This window comes from Mastomys coucha, unplaced genomic scaffold, assembly GCF_008632895.1.
Source record: "Mastomys coucha isolate ucsf_1 unplaced genomic scaffold, UCSF_Mcou_1 pScaffold8, whole genome shotgun sequence".
In the NCBI taxonomy this organism is placed as follows: Eukaryota; Metazoa; Chordata; class Mammalia; order Rodentia; family Muridae; genus Mastomys; species Mastomys coucha.
Genome location: NW_022196914.1, coordinates 54,823,155 through 54,831,787, shown reverse-complemented (window position 1 = coordinate 54,831,787; position 8,633 = coordinate 54,823,155). Strand labels below are relative to the sequence as shown.

Sequence of the window (8,633 nt, the reverse complement as noted above, 5' to 3'; positions counted from 1 at the left end):
GGGCCTCACTGCTCCTGTGCTGGGTCCCACTGCTCCTGTGCTGGGTCCCACTGCTCCTGTGCTGGGCCTCACTGCTGCTGTGCTGGGCCTCATTGCTCCTGTGCTGGACCTCACTGCTGCTGTGCTGGGCCTCACTGCTCCTGTGCTGGGTCCCACTGCTGCTGTGCTGGGCCTCACTGCTCCTGTGCTGGGCCTCACTGCTGCTGTGCTGGGCCTCACTGCTTCTGTGCTGGGCCTCACTGCTGCTGTGCTGGGCATCACTGCTGCTGTGCTGGGCATCACTGCTGCTGTGCTGGGCCTCACTGTTGCTGTGCTGGGCCTCACTGCTCCTGTGCTGGGCCTCACTGCTGCTGTGCTGGGCCTCACTGCTGCTGTGCTGGGTGCCACTGCTGCTGTGCTGGGCCTCACTGCTCCTGTGCTGGGCCTCTCTGCTCCTGTGCTGGGCCTCACTGGCTTTCTGCCTCTCACTCTGCTGTCTTTTCAGAGTAGCATAGTGACATTTTTAACTGTAACCATGAATCTGTCTCTCAAGCTTCACAGGTTTCCTGGTTTGTTTCCTATGCTGTTTCATTTTGATGCTTTGTTAAATGAACACCTGAAGATCATTTTGTCTTCCAGGGAAGTCTTCTTGTTACAAAATCTCCTTCTACCCCTTCAGTGGAGGTTAAGACATTTAACTTCACAGATAGGAGATGAGTCACTCAAGCTTTTTAGGTGCCTTATAACCTATGGATTCCCATGAAGGCACCATCCCTAAAGATCACTGCTGCATCATGGGGTCGTCTCCTAACTGGTAACATCAGATTCCTCATACTCATGCAACTGTTGTTACAGTCAGCTCATTCACCTTCCCACTGCCTTACTTTAAACAGCCTAGCAACAGCCAGAGCTTTGCTTCACGGGTGAGTCTTAGACTCTGCTATGAGAAGAGAAAGAAGGATTTCAGCTCTCATACACAACACTGTGTGCTCACAACTGTGGGCAATAAGATCACAAACAAAAATCCTTACATACCTTTAGGTGAAAAAAGGGTTATACTATTGCCTTATTTTGTCTTCAATGATTGACTCTAGCTCACAGAAGAAATATCTTGATATCAGAGATAGAAAAGTTAGAACTAGAACACAAATTTCTTGATTTCTTATGTTACTGCCTCCTTGACATTTTTAAAAGGTAATCTAAATTAATTAGAAAAAAACAGAGTAATGCTTGCCTATTACTTAGCACACATAGTGGATAGAATCACAGCCTACATAGCTCCCGAAAGTCAAAATACTTGAACCTTTGACCTACCCCAACAATTCGCTTCATAGCATCTAGTTTGGCAGAATCTTTGTTGCTCTCCAGCATCTGCTTCAGGTCTTCATTCCTATTACAAAAGAGAAGACATAATTCTAGACTTGGACTTTTTGCAAAAGATAGCTATTAAATCTGTCACTCTATAGGAACTGGAAACAGCACAATGGGACAAGAGTAAGGAGATGCAGTCAGATAACCGAGGGCTGGGCTCCTGTTTCCTCCCACAAAGTCTGTGTGTGCAGCACACTGCCATAAAGCCCAAAGTGACACACAGGTAAGAACTGCCCTTTGGTTTGACCTCTGCTGATAACATATCAACGAGAGCACAGTGTCAGAGTCACTTACTTCAACGTTTCTTTGACATAATCATTGGGAAAAAACTATCAAGTCAGCTCTAAAATACTACCACATGCAAAAACAAAAAACCAAACTAAAAACGCTTTCAGACTATACTACACAAGAGCCTTTACTAAGGTGTGTGCCATTCACACCATGCCAACTTCCTATACCTCCTTCATTCTGAGACTAAAAACACTTGAACATCTAACCGGTAGCCTGTGGTAATAAACATGGGTAGTTAGCTAGAGGGATGATAATACAGGGCAGAGAAAGAACTACGTAGAAGTTTGAGTCAGGGGGATGCAGCAACTGGGCACTGAGACAGCAGGAAGGTGACATTATTCCTAGGTGGGAGACCCACACAGATAACACTGCTACCCTCTGCAGTAATGACACCATGCTGCATGGGGGGCCATGTCTGCCTTGTTTACAAGACCCTCTGTATTTAAAACAGCCTTTAAAAAGTCCAAAGCAAAAGCTACTTGGAAGAGCTGCAGAGAAGAGGAAGGACTGCCCCATCAGTTCCTGGCAGTCATGACCAGCCTTCTAATCTACTCTGGGGAAATTCACAAATGTGCACTTGTCCCACTAAAGAAAATAGATAATTTGTAACCTCTCATCGCTTTTCATTAAACAAAATGAAATAATTTTTTAAGACAGATTGCTAGACAAAGAGTTCTTGACACTCAGGAGAAGTAGTGTACCACCACTTTGTCCTTGGGCTGCAGCTTGTCCAGAGCTATGTGATGAAGTCTGAGTTTAGGACTCCTAGTCTGGGAGTTAACGGCAGCCTGGCAGGCTAAGTCAGATCTCAGCACCCAGAAGCAGGCTGATGCTACAAAAATTGCTTTGCAACTAGGTACTAGGAAAAGGATTTAGAGTTCTAAAATACACACTTGAAAAAGGAGCAGAGAGAAATGCACGTGTTAAGGATGACCTGTGAGATCTCAGACAGAAGGAGGGATCATGTTATTGGAAGACAGAAGAAAGGTGGTTCTTGTTATAAGCAGCCACAGAGACCTTTGGTGAACTGTGTTCAGATGTCTTAAGGAAAATAGAGATGAGCGGCAGGAGCCTGGGCAAGGACCATGATGCATGTCTGTAGTCCAAAAACCTGGGCGGGTGAGGTAAGAGACTCACTTGAGCCTGGGTTTAAGAGCAGCCTGAGGAACATGGTGAAAATCCATGGCAAAGGGGGCAGGAAGTGGGTTATGGGAACAGGAAGAGAAAGAAGGTAGGGAAGGGAGGAAGGACAGAGCAGAGACAGAAGAGAAGAGGGGAAATGGAAAGACAGAAAATTACATCACTGGAAATTTAAATGAGGCTATTTCAAAAGCAGCATGTTGATAAAATAGCCTGGTTTTGCCTTGCTGCCAACAGGGCTGTACAGTGAGACCCTGTCGGGACACAGTCCACAATGGAATCACGTGAGGAGAATTCTGAGTGCTTGTGAAAAAACTCCAAAAAATAAGGGTCTTATGACCTTAGTTTTTTCACAAACACAAAACTGTTCTTGGATTATGCTTTCCTGCCCCTCCAAGGTACAGCAGATAGGAGTGAGTTTCCTTCAGACTACTCATCACAAATGGCTATTGTTATTTGTTTATATGCCTCCATGGAAAAACATGTTTTAGCCAGGTGTGGCTTGCCAGCCATTATGTCCTCACCCTTGTGACTATTCACTTTATTCAGGTATGCTTAACCCTCAGAGCATAAACGGTCTGGTGCTCTGAATATAGCTGGCTATTGCATGAGTCTCATTTACTGGCTCCATCCTTTCTCCTAGGTTCCACAGAGTCTAGAGTAGTAAACAAAATCCTGTCTCAAAACAAAAGGAAAAAGGAAAAAAAATAAAATTTGATTTTTAAAAAAGAATTTGATTTAAATAAAAAGAAATTAGAACTTAAAATTCTTAGAAAATCCAGGCCGGGCGTGGTGGCGCACGTCTTTAATCCCAGCACTTGGGAGGCAGAGGCAGGTGGATTTCTGAGTTCGAGGCCAGCCTGGTCTACAGAGTGAGTTCCAGGACAGCCAGGACTACACAGAGAAACCCTGTCTCGAAAAACCAAAAAAAAAAAAAAAAAAAATTCTTAGAAAATCCTCAACCCAGCTCTACAATATATAAAAAGGGATATTCTAGAGAAATACTAAGGGTATGGCTAAAATGATTTAAGAAAGGACCATCAAACCAAATGAGGCAGTGCACTTGAAAACCCAACCTGGGAGGCTGAGGTGGACAGACTACGAGTTTAAAGTCAGCCTTGGCTGTAGCAATTCCGAGCAGCCCAGGCCACCTAGAGACCTTGCCTCAAAACGAATAAACAAAATGGAGATCATGAGAAAACTCAGGGATTGAATCAGTTGTCTCCACCAAGCCTGAGAGAAAGGGGATTCTACAACAGAGACACTGGAGAAAACGAATGAACAAGAACTGGTAATGTCTGGAATTCCCAGGCCCTGAGCACTATGAGGTAGAGAGAGGCAGTCATCCATTTCTCAACAAGGAAACGCATCCCTATAGGAGTGACATCAGCCAGCATGGTGATGAGCACTGTGAGACCCCGCCCGGCACAGGCACAAGAAGCCCAGAGCTGTCCAAGGCAGGGCTTCCCACAGGCTCCCATTGCAACCATTTTTACCCAAGAAATTTTTTACATTATCCCAAGTTTTCAGATTATATAAAGCTGTATAAAAGCAAAACATTCATGGATAATAAAATCATGAAGAAACATTTTAAAGCACTTACTTCTATAGATATAATTTTGCCATTTAGTAAAGGATGAAAGCAGATTTTGCATGCTAATGCACTGCATATCTGATATGAGGACAGCTGCTGCGATGTCTGTTACAGCTGAGCAATTCTCAATGGTAAATATCAAAGTGTGGTACGTCCATTTCATGGAACGCAACTCAGCAGTGAAAAGAAACACACGACTAACACATGAGACAGCACTAATGAACCTCCAGAAGTTAGCTGAGCTCCAGTCCTGCAAGGCCGCATCGTAACAGTAACGGAGTAGAGACCGCTAGGGACAGACACACGGGGCCCTTGGCTTGGTACTTCAAGCATGTGAACTACACATGTGACAAGAAAGAGCTAGTCATAGAAACAGGAGTAATACAAGTAAAACTGTGCAGACCTGTGAACAACAGATGAATTTCATCAATGCCAACTTCCTGGTTATGCTTTTATACCAGAGCCTAGCAAGGGCAAGCTCATCAGAAATAGTGAGGGACACCGGACATCTCTGTAGCATATCTTTCAACTCAAAATGACTCTACAGGGACCCCAAAATAAAAACTAAGAAGCAGCTTTGCAGTGATTGTAACTCAGCTGACAATTACATTTCAAAACTAAGAGTCAAGTATCCACTTTACCACAGAAGACGTAACAAGATTATAATTTCCTGAAAAATTATCATTATTCTTCAGAGAACTGCAAAGTGAGGTATCATTACACATCCGCAAGGGCTGAAAGTGACTAATAATAATATATGTTGGCACAGATATGCAGCACCCAAAATTCTCACAGTTGTTGGGAGAAACATTGAGTGATATGATCGTGTAGGAAAATGGGAAACTCTTACAAATTTAAGTATACACTTGCCATACCACTCAGCCATTCTTCCTCAACGAGAAATAAAAACACATATCTACACAATGACTTATGAAAATATTTGTAATGAAATCTATTAATAGTCATTTCATAATAGTAAGCAACTTGAAAAAATCTCAATGTCCATCAGCAAAATGTGACTTAAGCCATATGTTGGAATATTTATCTCTCAGCAATGATAACTAGCTACTGATGCAGGCAACAACAGGTTAATGGACTCTCAGAATCATTATTCTGAGTCGAAGAAAGCAAACACAAGAGGATAGGCGGGGCTTAATTCTTATAACATTCAACTCAACTACAGTACAGATCGCGCCTGTATGTCGACTGGAGCACCATGTCACCTGGAACACCGTGTTGGAGGGGACAGGGAGTGAGCATAGGGAAGTTTTTATGTCTAAGAAGATGTAAAGGTTCTGCACCTGTGGTGGCGATTTCACATATACAGCACCCATCAAACATTTCTAATATAAAGCTTAAGTGGATAGTTGGTTATACCAAATCCTAATTCTGTAAGATGGATAAGAGTGTTATAGCACCTTATCCACTGGTTTAAGCAAGATATTTAGTTCTAAAAACAACAGAAATCACACCCAAGAAGGACATATGAGATCAGACATTGATTTGCAGACTTTGAAATGAGGGTGTACATTCATGTTTATTCAAGATTTAAAGTCACTGAATGCAATTTTTATTCATCAGAAGAAACCTCTCAAGTCTCTGAAAGAAGTTGTCGGGGCACAGAGCCTAGAGCAGTGGTTCTCAACCTTCCTAACACTGGAACCCTCTAATACAGTTGTTCATGGTGTGGTGACCCAATCACAAATAATTTTACTGTTATGAATTGTAATATAAACATCTGATATGCAAGATATCTGAATGCAGTCTTTGTGAAAGACTCAGTCAAGCCATGAAGGGGTTGCAACCCCAAGGTTAGAAGCACTGGCCAAGAGGGTGAAGTGAAACTAGCCACCACTACTACTATCACAGTTCCTGAGCTACAGTCTGCAGCACACTGTGAAATACAGCCAAAAGAAATCCACTTGCATGGCTCCTGAATGCAACACATTCACCCACCAGATGACAGCCCCAGTAACTTGCTCGGGGGCCAGGGAGACTCTCAGCTGATGAGGACACCCACACCAAATCTGGCAACCTACATTCAATCATTGGGAGCTACATGACAAAAAGAAAGAACCAACTCCCAATGCCTTCCCTTCAGTTGACACTTAAACACAGATCAGGGAAGCCTCAGCACGTCAGAGACACAGCCTTCTTACCTCAGGCTTAAAACACTTTACAAAGTCACAGAACATACTCAGCACCTACCAAGAATGCATGCGGGGCTGGAGAGATGGCAGGGTGGATTAGAGACTGGCTGCTCTTGCAGAGGACCAGCATTTGGTTCCCAGTACCTACCCAGAAGCTTAAAAACATTCCTAACTCCAATTCCAAGGGATCTGATGCCCAACTCTGGTCTCCAAGGGCACCAGGCATGCACACAATGCACTTACATACATGTGGGCAAAACACTCTATAGACATTATGATGGTTATTCTTGGTTGTCAACTTGACCTCCTCCGGAATCAACTAAAACCCATGAGGCTGTTAGGGACTTTTTCTATTTTTTTTTTAAAGATTTATTTATTTATTATTTTTTATTATTTATTTATTTATTATAAGTACACTGAAGCTGTCTTCACCATGTGATTGTTGGGATTTGAACTCATGACCTTCAAAAGAGCAGTCAGTGCTCTTACCCACTGAGCCATCTCACCAGCCCTAGGGACTTTTTCTTAATTAAATTATTTAAAATAGGAAGACATACTTTTAATCCAGACCTTTGGATGTAAGAAAACCCACCTCCAATCTGGGCCACACCTTCTGCTGGCAGCCTATATAGAGAACATGAAGAAGTTTTCACTCTTTGCCTGCTTGCTCTCATGTAGCTGGCAAATCCACTCCTGGCATTAGAGCCTAATTCTTCAGAATTCTGAAGTATACTGAAGACTAACTGAGACATCTGGCCTTGTAGACTGAACAACTGCTGGATTCTTGGACCTTCCCTTGATATACAGCCACTGTTGGACTAGGTAGACCATAGTCTGTAAGCTGTTCTAATAAATGTCCTTTCTAAATATACATATAGACTCACTCTATAAGCTCTGATTCTCTGAAGAACCCCAACTAATACATAAAATAAATCTTTTAAAAATAACAAAAAAGAAGAAATGAGCATGAAGTTCACACTGAAGTTAAGCCTTCTGGAGACAGCCTTGTTGAGAGATGGAGCTAAACTGAGGACATGTGGGCGGTCCCTACATCAGTCATGACCATCTTTTAAGAAGGGATGAGGATAAGAACACATATAGCAAGGAATAACCAGGCAGAGACACAACACACCAGAAAAGAGACCTTGAAGACAAAGCTGCTGGCACCTTCATCTGCCACCTTCAAAAAGTTTGTGTTGGTTAATTCACCCAGTGTCTGCAACCTAGGCAAACTAAAACAGGTTTAAATGTTAAGAAACTGCCCTCGTACCAAAACAATTAAAAAAGAAACACTGGGGGCTGGCAAGATGGCTCAGCAGTTAAGAGCACTGATTGCTCTTCCGAAGGCCCTGAGTTCGGATCCCAGCAACCACATGATGGCTCACAATCACCCGTAATGAGATCTGACGCCCTCTTCTGGTGCATCTTAAGACAGCTACAGTGTATTACGCCAGAGGAAGCAGGGCCGTCCCATGAAGGCTCACAGCCGGCCATCTGTACAGCTACATTGTACTCATACACATAAAATAATAAAATAAATCTTTAAAAAAAAAGAAGAGAAACAGAAATACTACACACACTTTACTTTTCCCCAGAAAGAACAATATGAGTTATTATGAAAAAAGTTTACTTTTACTTTTCAAATAGTACATTAAATACAGTAAGAGACAGGCAGCCAGTCCCACAACACCCAGAGAAAGCTCCACTCCCAGGCACACTGGCACACCCAGAATGAGACTTGGGCACAAGATCTGCAGCCAGTCCCACAACACCCAGAGGAAGCTCTACTCCTACGTGTTCTGACACACCCAGGATCAGAGGTAAGCAGGAAACAACATCTGTCCCAACACTGGGATTAACTGGGACCAGTGGGACTAGGCACTTAGGAACTCTGCCAGCCTAGTGACTCCAGTTCCTTCCGGGTCTGTCTGGGTTAGTGTTCTGAGCAGACCTTGGGCACAAGCTCTGCAGCCAGTCCCACAACACACAGAGAAAGCCACACTCCCAGGTGATCTAACAAGCCTAGGATCTCAGGATCCAAGAACCACAGGATCACAGAGGCAGCTTGATTCTGAGGAGTTCTGACACAACCAGGATCACAGGAAGGA

General features: G+C 43.4%; 1 protein-coding gene across 1 annotated transcript in view; it reads right to left on the bottom strand.

Moving 5' to 3' along the window:
• The window catches only part of Ap3b1 (adaptor related protein complex 3 subunit beta 1), a 210,467-nt gene that overhangs the window by 174,841 nt on the left and 26,993 nt on the right, over window positions 1-8,633 (bottom strand). Inside the window, exon 2 of the mRNA XM_031360065.1 lies at window positions 1,294-1,369. Within this exon, the coding sequence (XP_031215925.1) occupies window positions 1,294-1,369 (76 nt within the window). The remainder of the gene's footprint in view (window positions 1-1,293; window positions 1,370-8,633) is intronic.